The 12,341-nt window shown below is 49.1% G+C and overlaps 1 protein-coding gene across 1 annotated transcript in view; it reads left to right on the top strand.

Annotated features, from left to right (window-relative positions):
* Nucleotides 1-5,868, top strand: part of ACAD9 (acyl-CoA dehydrogenase family member 9) — a 37,887-nt gene extending 32,019 nt beyond the window's left edge. The window contains exons 13-18 of the mRNA XM_008066486.2: nucleotides 1,459-1,538; nucleotides 2,246-2,372; nucleotides 2,681-2,758; nucleotides 3,377-3,505; nucleotides 4,167-4,239; nucleotides 5,249-5,868. Coding sequence (XP_008064677.1) covers nucleotides 1,459-1,538; nucleotides 2,246-2,372; nucleotides 2,681-2,758; nucleotides 3,377-3,505; nucleotides 4,167-4,239; nucleotides 5,249-5,349 — 588 coding nt within the window. The 3' untranslated portion in view covers nucleotides 5,350-5,868. The remainder of the gene's footprint in view (nucleotides 1-1,458; nucleotides 1,539-2,245; nucleotides 2,373-2,680; nucleotides 2,759-3,376; nucleotides 3,506-4,166; nucleotides 4,240-5,248) is intronic.
* Nucleotides 5,869-12,341: the final 6,473 nt, after the last annotated feature.

Here is a 12,341-nt window from a genome sequence, read left to right as displayed (position 1 = left end):
CTGACCTAGCACAAGGTGAGTGGAGAATAAGGCTCTCTACTCACTTAGTAGGACTGAATGTGCTGCTACTGAATATGCTGCTAAGTACATTCAGTCCTGCTAAGTAGCTGGAGCAGGTAGAGTAGGAAGTAGGGATTGCAGAGGATCGGCGGGAAGGCTAGGAAAGTAGCCAACTATGGAGGACCTCTATTGACAAGCAGAGGAATTTTGGGGGCCATCAGGTTTTTGAGCATGGAATGATTTTGTCGTATTTGTGTTCTCGGAAATTCTCTCTAGGGCTAGCATGGAGGGTGAGTTATAGAAATGAGGCCAGAGGTCAGGGGGCTCTCCTGCTGGGAGAGAAGGGATGGAATTGAGAGAATGTGGCTAGGTGGATGAGATTTGACAGTGGATTTGGGCTATGTAGGAGGCAGACCCGAAAACAGGGAGAGTGAGCCTGAACATCAGATCTGGTTATGAGGAACATCCTTAGACTTTCGTAGTTGTGTCTTGGCTCCTGGGCTGTCCTGTCCAGTGGGAGGCCTCCTTGGCTGCTTTTGTTTCCAAGCCTGCCCCCATGGGTTCCAGCCATTTCCACTCCCTTAGTGGACAGATAGGGCAAGGGCTAGCCTGAGAGGACTAGACATGTTGCAGCCCTGTTAGACCAGTACTGCTTCTCCAAGGCCCTTTCTCCATGGCTGGATGGGGTGGTCAGCAGGGTTCAGGAAACCCTCAAGGCTGCAGTCATAGAGTCTTTGGTGTGGGGCAGATGTTCCTGTCTGGAGACTCTGCTCGGAGCTGGGAGTGGCTCAGCATGGAGGCCGCCACTTGCCCTCTTCCTCTCCTGTGGGAGTCCCACTGTCCATGGTGATAGCCTGGCTACAAGGGATCCCAGTGCTGGCTGTGTGGCCTGGGCCAGGCCCCTGTGTCTTTGTGACATGCAGTGCCATTGTGCACTGTGGGCAGAAGCCCACTGGCCCTGCACACCAATTAGACGGAATCATAGGTGGGGGGCAGTGAGCAAGTGTCCCTATGGGTGTTGACACCTGGTACTGGGGAGCTTCCAGCTGTTGCTGCCTTTTGGCTGTTGGCTGCTTCCCTGAAAAATCTGACCTCGACCCAGAGCCAGCAGATGTCTGCCTGGCACTTGCTGTGTCCTGAGCATCAGTATCCACCACCACACAGGGAAAGCTGGCTTCTGTTTTAACGAGGAGCTGGAGCCTTAGAGAAAGGTATGACCACATGAGGCTGGTCATGGAGAGGCGGTGGGTCCCAATGGAGGCCATGGCCACTGGTCAACTCCCCACTCATCCCTGTGTGTCTCCTGACCCCTGGTCACAGCCCTGCTCCTGGCTGCTCCAAAGCAGTGGCTGCTGCAGTGTGGGCAAGCAGGCACTGGCTGGGCCTACCCAGCACACATGCAGCATTGCTGTGGCTATACAACGGGGTGAACTCTGACCTCTACATTACTGGCCACAGGGAACCAATGAGATTCTCCGGATGTACATCGCCCTGACGGGTCTGCAACACGCCGGCCGCATCCTAACCGCAAGGGTCAAGTAGGTGCCATTCCCACTGTCTGTGCTTTGAGTCTCACCCACCTAGCACTGGCCAGTCCAGGGCAGTAAGAGGAAAGGCCTCCCTTGTCGTGGGATTGGGGGTGTGGAAGTGTGGTTTGGCCTTGCAGTGCTCACCGGCAGGCTGGCTGCTGCGTGCAAGGCCTGGGAAGCCTGGCTTCAGACTGGCTTCCCCTTATGGCCATACCACCCTGCAGCCCCAACTTGAACTCTGTCTCCCCCTCTGCTATTAGCATTCATTCCCCACGCTGGAGGTGGTCAGTTCTTCAGAACCTGAGGAATGAGAGGCATCCCTCAAATAGTTGCAGGCCCCATGGCCAGCATAAGACCAGTTTTTGTCTTCTCTGCCACTCATTTCCTCTAGGCCCCCAGCCTAGGGCCAAAACATTCCAAAATCACTGCAGGGGCCCAAGTACAGGTTGCCTGTAGTATTTTGCAGATTCCTTAACAGGAGATAGCCACCGGGAAGCTGGTTGTGACTCAGCCCCTCGTGGACGGAACACATGTGTGGCTCCCCCAAGGAGACCAGTTGCTCTCTGACAGGTTGGGGTAGTCAGCCTGCAGCCAAGATCCCCGCATGCCCAGGCCAAGGGAGGGGCATGGAGCTTCAGGGTGCCAAGAGGCTGTGTTGCTGGGCAGTAGGAACCAGCACCAGGACCTCCTGTCATGGGACTGTGGACTTCCTGCAGGGAATTTAAACAGGGCAGTGTGACCACAGTCATGGAGACCCTTGGCCGGAGGCTTCGGGACTCCCTGGGCCGAACTGTGGACCTGGGGCTGACAGGCGACCTTGGAGTTGTGCATCCCAGTCTTGCGGTGAGTGGGCCCAACAGATGTACCCGCCCCCCACCTTGAGTGCCTTTCTGCCAAATCTCCCCATCTCAGAAGGGGTTTGACTATGGGGTCTAGGCTTCTCCAGGGAAAGCTGGGAAGCATCAGCTAGTCCACGTTACCCTGGATGCCCTCATCACATCCCTGCCCCATCTGGGAACTTCAGGGCTCCCATGGTGGGAGAACAACTCAGCCTGAGAGCAGGGCCTGGGCCCCAGAGCTCTAGGCTGTGTGCTGTCCAGGACACTGCAGGGATGAGGTGCTAAGCTGAATCCTGTCTTCTGGTCTAATAGGACAGTGCTAACAAACTCGAGGAGAACGTGTATTACTTTGGTCGGACTGTTGAGACATTGCTGCTCCGCTTTGGCAAGGTAACCAGGCCCTGCCAGGCCTGGGGACACAACAGGCCCTTTGATTTGGCCAGCATCCATGAAACTGCATTTTGCCAAGCATCCACCTTTGGGACCAGGCCTACACTAGAAATCTTGATTGCTGTGGAGGGGGCTGGGTGATGGGGAGGTCGGAGTTGGCCATGTCTGCCTGCCTGGCGGCCACTTAGCTACTCAGGTGGGGCCCCTGCTGGAGGATGTTTTTCCATACACCTTCCAGGTGGAGAGAGGCTCCCTGGAATCAGAAAGGGCAGTCTCATCTCGGACCCGAATCTAAGGACCTGATCAGTTGGAGTTCTTGCTGCTGAAGGTGACATTAAGCACACCAAGCACTGGCCGTGGTCTCAGCCAAGTTTCTGGGACCTGGCCTTGCGTTAAGCCACTCCCTGAATCCAGAGACACTAGAGAGAGGAAAATGAAGGCAGCAAGCAGATGTGAGCTGTTCTTCCACGGCCGAAAGGGAAAGGAAATATTGGCCCCACTTTTCTGAGGAACAGAGGGAGACTCCAAGACAGAGATGTGGCTGGGGGCTGGTAATTATGGAAGGGAGGGTGCTAGCCCTAGGTGGCAAGTCCCCACTCTGAGCCTTTGTGTTCCCAGACCATCGTGGAGGAGCAGCTGGTGATGAAGCGGGTGGCCAACATCCTCATCAACCTGTATGGCATGACAGCCGTGCTCTCACGAGCTAGCCGCTCTATCCGCATTGGACTCCGGAACCATGACCACGAGGTGAGTCCCACCCACCTCACACAGTTGGTCTTTCTGCTGGCTTCTGTCCTGTTGCACTTTAATGAAGTCAATTGTTGGGGAATGGGGTCGTCAGATGGCCTGTCAGGGAGTCCCAGAGGGTGGAACTGGGCAAGTCAACAGGATGCCTGCAGGTTCACAGACGTGCCGTGCCATGGCCGTGGCCATGGGAAGGTCCATGCTGTTCAGGAGGTAGGGTTGCTTCCTTTTGTCTTCCTAGCTGAGAGAAGATGAGGGAGGGAGTGACAGGGGTCCCTGAGCCCAGCACCCTCACCCCATCTGCCTGCCCCATCCCCACTCAGGGACAGACCCCCCCTGCTAGAGGGAGGCAGATGCAGTCACTGAGCACCTACTGCATAGCCAGCTCTGTGCGTGCACTGTCCTGGAGTAGGCTGCAGATGCTGGAATGAGGATGTCTGCCTCTCAGTGGAGCAAACAGGCCCAGAGATGCTAAGTGACTTGCCCTTTGCAGCAGAGCTAGTTTGTGTCGGGGCTGGAATTAGAAACTAAGACTGACTGCTGAGCTAGGCCTTTTGACCCCTCCTGCCAAGCTGCCCAGTTTGGCTGACGGGCTGAGTTTTTTGAAGCTCAGAGGTCAGACTCCAGAGCTCTTAGTATATCCTTTCTGACCTCGGTCTGGCAGGTTCTGTTGGCGAATATCTTCTGCGTGGATGCTTATTTCCAGAATCTCTTCAGCCTATCTCAGCTGGACAAGTGTAAGTAGGGTATCTTAGGGGAGGGGGAGAACCTAGAACCCAGTTCCAGGCCTCTGCTGATGGTGACTCTTCCTGGACCCTGTCAGGCTCCTAGAACCTGCTGACCACTCACAAACTTCAGCCTTGAGTGAGGGCCTGAAGAAGGCCTGGGCTGACTTTCAGTAGTGCCCACCAGGCAGGAGCCTGAGATGGAGACCTGCTTATTCCCCAAGGTAGTTTTAGATCAAGCAAGCACAGAGCTGGCATGCCTGGCCGTATTCTTGAAGCTGCCCAGGAACACTCATGAAGAAAGAAGTACCTTTTGTACCTGATTCAGGAGACAGCATTTTACCTGCCCTTCACCCCTTCAACTTCAGCCAAAGTGAACTTGCATTGCTCTGCAGAGGTCTCAGGCCTCAGCCCTGTAGAATGTAGGAGCTTTGCACATGCTCTTCTGTTTGCCTGGAGTGCTCTTCCTCCTCCGTAGCCATTTCACCAGATCTTGGAACCCCCAGCTCAAAGTTTACTTCTTCTGACCTGAAAGCTCTGGATCACTCTCCCTGCAGAGCCCAGTCCTGTTGCCAAGTGATGGTGGAGAGGCTGCCAGCATCCTAGCATTCGCTGAGTAGAGTGGCATATGATTTTGTGCAAGTCTTGGCTCTAGAGGTGGCCCCAGGCACCCTCACAGTGCCGACAGGACAGTTATAGGCTGTGGAGCATGATGAAATGGTTTCTCCTTCAGTGGGTTGGATTTGCAAATGGGCCATTTACTGAGCAAGTGCCAGCTCTACCCCCACAAGATCTGGGGGTTTTAGAGTTATCAAGATGAGCCCTTTGTCACTCAGAATGAAGCCTCTGTTCCTTTCTCTTCCTGCAACCCAGATCAATTCTTGGGGTTTTGGAGGCAGGGGTTGCCTTTAGGGCTGCTTCATGTTGGATGAGCTGACTGTTAAAAATGCCACCATTTCAGCTTTAATTGTATTGCCACAATGCAGAAAGATCACCCACTCCCTCTCTTTTTCCCTCCCAGATGCTCCAGAAAACCTAGATGAGCAGATTAAAAAAGTGTCCCAGCAGGTCCTTGAGAAGCGAGCTTATATCTGTGCCCACCCTCTGAACAGGACGTCCTGAAGCAGGGGACAGGGTTTCCTTCTGCTGCCTGCTCCCAGACCATGGCCCGTTGCCGGATAACTTTCAGACGATGGATCACTTGGGATCATCACACCTTGAGCCATTTGTTCACAGCTCACACCCAAATGGCTTTCCTCCGTACTGGGGGGTGGGGGTGGGGCTGGGGCTGGGGGACTCTTTCAGGTGTCAGCCTGCAGGCGCTGCCATCTAACAAGATCACAGCTTCTAAACCAAGATGGAGAAAGAATGGAATTGCTGACACCTGGAATTTAACGGGTAGTCTGATAGTTTAGGGAAACGGGGGCTCATTGCTGCTAGTTTAAGGAAACAGGTGTTCTGTGGTAGCAGGCTGGTGGGGACCTGTGTCGGGTATAAAGAGCCATTACTGCTAGACCACACAGTCTAAAAAACAGCGTGAAAGCTGTGTACATGTCAATCATTTGGAGTAGAAGCAAATGGACTTAAACAGGTACCAGAAACCATTTAATGAAGACTATAAAATGTCTGTTTCTGTGTGCACCTCTAGCCTTTGTTGTATGTCACACTGTTCCTCAGAACCAGCCTTTAATGGATGACCAGCATGACCCTGAGAAACACCCTGTGGTGATGGCTTCAAGTCCTCTTTGTCCTCATCCTGCTAGAGGAGGCATAGGACCTCCAAGGAACAAGTGTCCAGGCCACAGCACCCTAGGGTTATGAGCCCTCATCTTTGATCTTCAGGCTGCACCAACAGGCATTTGCATTTCTCCAAATTCCTTTCTACTATTGCTTGCAAGATACACTAGATCCCAGTGTGCTCACTCTGGCAGCTTTGGTCTGGTCCTTGGGTGGTTTGGGGCTCCAAAAAGCCTACTGTGGATGTTGCCTCAAGTGGGGAGGAGGTGGTCAGCTCTCTCCTTTTCCTCCAAGTGTAAGTCCTAATATGCTGTGATGCTAGAAATAGCTGAAGAAGCAGCTGGGTACTCAGCTGAGCCTAGTGGGACTGACCTGAGCATTCTGGATTTTGGTAATCAATTTTGGGGGGGGAGTTTATAAATATCATGACTTCAGAAATAACTTCCAGTGAAATTTTTTTCTTTTTTGTTGGCTAGTAATGATGGCAAGGAGGCATTTTCTGCTCTGGACAGGCTACTTGGAGTTTCTTTACACAGGAGAAACTTGGGAAGGAGTCATCAGACTCTGCCCCACTTCCGGGCAGCCCTCTGGAAATAGACTTCACCCTAGACTGCTGGCATATAAGGTCCCATCAACAGCAAGTTCTCTATCCCGCTGGGTTTAAAAAGCCTAGCCACTAGTTCAAGTCTCCCTTTCTGCAGTTTCCAGGTTTTCTTAAACATTGTGGGGTTGGGAGGCCCTAGCATGTGCTTCTTCAACAATTTCACCAGTGAGATGCCCAGGGAACTTTTGTTAGAAAGGCGGGCAGTGGAGCCCACTGAGAAAAGAGTCTTGTTTTTCCAAACTAGATAGCTCTCAGCTGGAGCCTTCTCGAGAGCCACAGCAATAACCACGTGCCTAGGCTATGCCAACAGAGAGCAGGTTTCTTCTTCAAGCTACCCCAGAAGGCCTAGGACCTATTGGGGACGGCAGGAGCCAAGTCTAGGCAAGTGGAGAAAGCGACATTTCAGCAATCTTCCTCCTGTTCCAGGGAGCTGTTACCAGCCTTCTTCAGGAGTTGGGGAGAAAAAAATCCATCATGTTTACCTGATCTAGCCTCCTAGGAAAGGTTTCTCTGGGAAACATTGTTACTAGATAGGATCATCTCTCTTTCTCCCTGAACAGATGAGGTCACTCTTCATAAACAGAAGGATGAAGAACAAAAAAGGACTTGGGGGAATTGGTGTAGCAAAACCCATATTTTCTGTCTCCCTTTTTCCCCCACAGGGGGAGAACTGGCACCATCATGGAGTGGGAAGGGAGCTGGAAGGTCCCAGTTAGGCCCAGAGCCTTTGCCCCTAGCTGATGGCCAAGCATCTAGAGATGAGTCATGGATAATAGTGTTGAAGCTCAAAAAGTCTTTAGACCTGTCTTCCAACCCCCACTTTTTATAGCTAAGAAACTAGAGACCCAGAGCAGTGAAGGGATTTGCACAAAGTCACACATGGAACTACAATCCTTTTCTGAGTTCCAGCCCAGCATTCAATCTGTAGTACCAGACGCATTCTTAATCTTGATTTCTCAGCATAGAAAGTTTGACTGGATATCTAAAACAAAATGGATACTACTGAAGATGTAAAGTGGCACCAGGCATCAGGAGGTTCAGCTTGGCAAAGGTCTCATCTGTTACCTGTTACAGGCTTCCGTGCCAGAGATGGGGGCAGCTCCAGGAAAGGTGGTGGCTTCTTGTACAGATCAAAGTCCAGGTGCCGCCGGTCCCAGTTCCACCTGTCTCGATCCAACACAGGCTCTAGCATGTTAGCAAACAGTGCCTTTTCCTTCCACTCCTAAATCGGGAAAAAAGAAATTAGAAGAAGAGAGGTCTCTATGGACACCCCATCTGAGGCCCTGTTCCTCCCTGTGGACCTCATTCAGATCTTTGATGGGTGACAGCCTGAGGTTCTGATGGCATTGGCTGCTCTGAAGACCTATCACTTGGAATCCACTGGCTGTGAGCCAAGCCTGGCGGGATTTCTTCTGGGCTTGCTTCTTCTCTTCCTTCAAGTCCAAGGGCTCCACCATGGCTGAGAGGTAATTCTGTGAGTATGTGAATCTCCTTCTTGGCTCCTAGAAATAAGAGAACAAACAGATCTGGATAGAAGGGCTGGTGGCAATCTCCAAGTAGGGATCAGAAACAGGTAGGGGCATAATCATAGTTCCTGACAATCTAAATGGTACATTCAGAGGAAATGAACTGTACAGTAGCCCCATGAGGGTCATAGCACTGCCCCATTTAGCAGGAGATGCAGTTTTGAAAAGTTGTAAAGATGCACCTGAAGCCTAAACCAAAGCTTTCATTCTGAGTGACAGCAACTTTCCATAAGCAATATCGATAAAGTGTTTCTCAGAGGTATGCACCCTGTAGTTGTTTTTATTCATGTGTATCTGAGTATACACTGAGGGTCTCTGGCTCACCCTTGGGTGTGGAGGAGCCACAATTAGTGTAGAACAGTCACGGAACAATTCTCCCCATACCTGATCCCTTGTCTGATTGACTGTCTTTCATCTGCATACCTGAGATCTCCTGCTGACCTCCAGGCAGGTATGGTCAGAGGAAAGAGATCACTGAATTAGCCAATTGCCATTATCCTGTCTGGGTCTCTCACCTTGGCCATCTCTTGAAGCAGCTCCTTCTTGGCAAGCTCTGTGGAATTCAAGGTCTGAATACTGTAGTTGTAGACAGCCTTGTTGGCAGGAGCTGCAATTTTAATCGCCTTCACCACGCACTTTGTGGGCTTCTTGCTGACTTGGTAGACTTCTGTGATATTTTTCTGACGAAAGAGACACCAGTCACTACCCCACACCAAGTTCTCCTCACCACCTGCCAGCTTGTGTGCAGTGAGATGATCTCTGGGACACAGCTGTAGTACACGTATTGATTCTTGAATACTGGTACTGTATTTGATTATAGAACTGTGACAACAGGCCAAATAGTCCAGCCTTTCAGTATCCAAAATGGAACTTGGAGTACCGAAAACTTGAGACGTGCCTCAGGTCACTGTAGCTGGAACACATATCACCTGGCCACTATTCTTTCATCAAGAGACAGAATATATGGCTTGCATGGTCAGAAGCGGGAGAGACTTTCATGGTGGGGATGGGATATTATGACCTAAAGCAGCAAGGACTGCCATCTTTGACCATGGTTAACTTGTATTAGTGAACGTATAGGGAAGGGTGACCCTCTTTCTCTCCAGCATCCCAATTTGGAAATGGGAACTTTTTCCTAGTCAGGATGCTGAAGTGAGAAATAAGATGGTCTGCTGGGTTCCTTTGTAAATATAAATAGCAATGTAGAAAGAGATAAAAGATCCCATTGAAGACCGGAGGTGAAAGGTGGCTGGGGCCCAAAAAAAGGGGAGAGCCAGAAAGAGTTGTCACTCTAAATTGTTAGGCGTTGTGCAGTATAGCTTGCCTTTCATTTGCATATTAACCTTCAGAAAAAGGTCTTTTGCTTTAAAAAATTACTTTTAGCCCAAGATATTGACCTTAACTCAATCCTAATGTCTTGACGGTGGAGTCTTTGAGGGATTTCGCTGACAGAATAATCAGGGAAAGGACTAAGTCTGATGCACACACATGAGTGAAGAGACTATTCAGACAAGACACCAGTGGCCTGGAGCAGCCGGGACGAAGGCAGAGGCAGGTCAGGGGCCACTGGGTGAGGGACAAAGCTCAGGCTTTTAAGCACTTCTAAAAGACTACTAGCAGTGCCATGTAGAACTAGGCCCCTATCGTGGCCCACATAGAACTTCAACCAGAATATTTCATGATTTGTTCAGTTTTTCTGGCTGTCCTCAGTGGGAAGGTTGATCTGAATTACTCGGTCTGCCACTCCTAGAAGTGGAAGTCTCTTTCTTCCAAATCTTAGAGTTGGTGGATTATAACCTAAGGGACAGATTGTTCCTTCAATGCTACTCCTTCTGTACAGTTTAAAGTTGAAATTCTAGTCAAAAGAGTTATTTGGTGGAGAGAAAGCAGTCGATGGTCCATAATTGTTTTGGATGCCTGAGTTTCTCTGCCAAGGGGCTGATAGCTGCAGATGAATTTGGACAGCTAACGTAACTAGATGCCTGAGAAGTTCATACAGTATAAAAGACATTACAAATGAACAACTGAAGCCAATTTACTGGGAAGAGATGGGTTAACTAAAGATAAATGTAGGGCAGCCCCTTCTGGTCCCCTCCCACTGGGAGCTTTTCTGTCCTCTCAATAAAACCTCCTTTCTAAATTAAAAAAAAAAAATCAATGTAATAGTCTTTTTTTTTTTTTTTTTGCATTGGAGTCTCACTCCATCACCCAGGCTGGAGTGTACTGACACGCTCACGGCTAACCTAGGGTCGACCTGCTGGGCACCAGCGATCCTTCCGCCTCGGCCTTCCAAGTAGCTGAAACTACAGGCACACACTACTGCGCCCAACTAATTTTTGATTTATTGTAGAGACGAGGTCTCACCAAATTGCATGGGCTGGTCTCAAACCCACAGGTTCAGGCAATCCACTCACCTTGGTCTCCCAAATTGCTGGGATTACAGGCTGAGCCAGCATGCCTGACCTATAGTCTTTTAAAAATAAGTAAAGATAGTACTATAATGCAGAAGCAAGACAAAGTATTGACTATAAATATAGTTGAAATAAAGAAGACAAGCGAATGAGATATACTGTAGAAATGATACAGCTGTAGAATGAGTTAATGAGCTGAAAAATCAGCTTGAGATGTGCTCCCAAACAAGAAGATAAAATCAGAAAACCTGACTATAGAGGATGGAAATAGAAGTGGCAACATTCAAATAACAGAAGTCTGAAAAAGGAGGAGAAAAAGTAGGAAAATTTGAAGAGATAATGAGTGTCAGCAAAGATGGAAATTCCAAACCTAGATACACTATTGGTGAGATACAAGACGACAAAGATAAATTCTCAAAACTTCATAGAAAAAGAGGCAGCCACCTCTTTGTAAAGTATCGCTTTGAGGTCAGATTATGTAACAGCAACAAGATAAATTAAATTCAACATATAATTTCATATCCAGGCATACTGTTCATTTAATTGTGAAGGCATATGCTTAGGTTTACAAGGCCTTAGGTTTTACACCAAACTCTAAAAATACTCTTGGAAGAAAACTCAAACTGGAAGAGGAAAACATAGGAAGAGTCATACAAAGTTTGTCTAATATCCTAGCAAAGTTGTCTAAAAAGGACCAGAAAGAAGTAAAGTTTTATAATGACTTGGAACTGAAATTCTAGGGACTATATCATCTAGGAATGGCAGGGTGTGGGTAGGAGAAGAGATAAGAGCGATACAAATGTCATATTTGTCTTACAAAAGGAATACAAGTTATCAGTTCAACAATTCAATAGGAATATATAAAAATGAATAGGACCTTCAGGATAACGACCTTAGTAACAGAATGTTTAGCTTTTAAGTTGGCGGAAGACAATCTATCCAAAGAACACAGGAAAGGAGAGTTTAAAAACAAAACAGGTAACAAAAAATGTCTAACATTAATCACATTAAATGTGTTAAGGTTGCCAATTAAAGAATTTCAGATCGAATTTTTGTGTTTTGAGTTGGAGTCTCACTCTGTCATCCAGGCTGGAGTGCAGTCACACGCTCCCAGCCACAGCAGCCTCAACCTGCTGGGCTCAGGCAATCCTGCCTTAGCCTTCCAAGTAGCTGGAACTAAAGGCACGTGCCACCATGCCCAACTAATTTTTTTATTTATTGTAGAGATGTAGTCTCACCAAGTTTCCCAGGCTGGTCTCAAACCTGTGGGCTCAGGCAGTCCTCTTCACCTCGGCCTCCCAAAGTGCTGGGATTATAGGTGTGAGCCACCGTGCCTGGCTTTTTTTTTTTCTTCAAATCAGAGTCTCACTCTTTTCCCCAGGCTGGAGTGCAGCGGTACAATTACAATTCATGGCAGCCTCCATCTCCTGGGCTCAAGTGATCCTTCTACCTCAGCCTCCCAAGTACCTGGGACTATAGGCACACACCACCACACCCGGCTAATACTTTATGCCATACATACATATATATCTGTATAGAGAGAGATGGTCTAGCAATGGTGCCCAAGGTGGTCTTGTAATACTGGGTTTAAACAATCCTGCCTTGGTCTCCCAAAGTGCTGGGATTACAGGTGCATGGTGAACCACCATGTCTGGCCATTTGATAAGACATAGTTGTAGGATTAAAGGAAAGGAGGATATATCCTAGGCAAAAAAAGGCACCAGAAAACAGAAAAGCTGAAGGGCATTCTTTTCTTTCTGTTTTTTTTTTTTTTGAGTTGGAGTCTCACTCTGTCGCCCAGACTGGAGTGCAGTGGCTGCTCCTGGCCACTGCAGC

The sequence above is a fragment of the Carlito syrichta genome, unplaced genomic scaffold (assembly GCF_000164805.1).
Source record: "Carlito syrichta isolate Samal-C Ts95f unplaced genomic scaffold, Tarsius_syrichta-2.0.1 Scaffold308955, whole genome shotgun sequence".
NCBI classification, from domain to species: Eukaryota; Metazoa; Chordata; class Mammalia; order Primates; family Tarsiidae; genus Carlito; species Carlito syrichta.
Note: the sequence above shows the minus strand (reverse complement) of the source record. Positions and strands in the feature narration are given on the sequence as shown.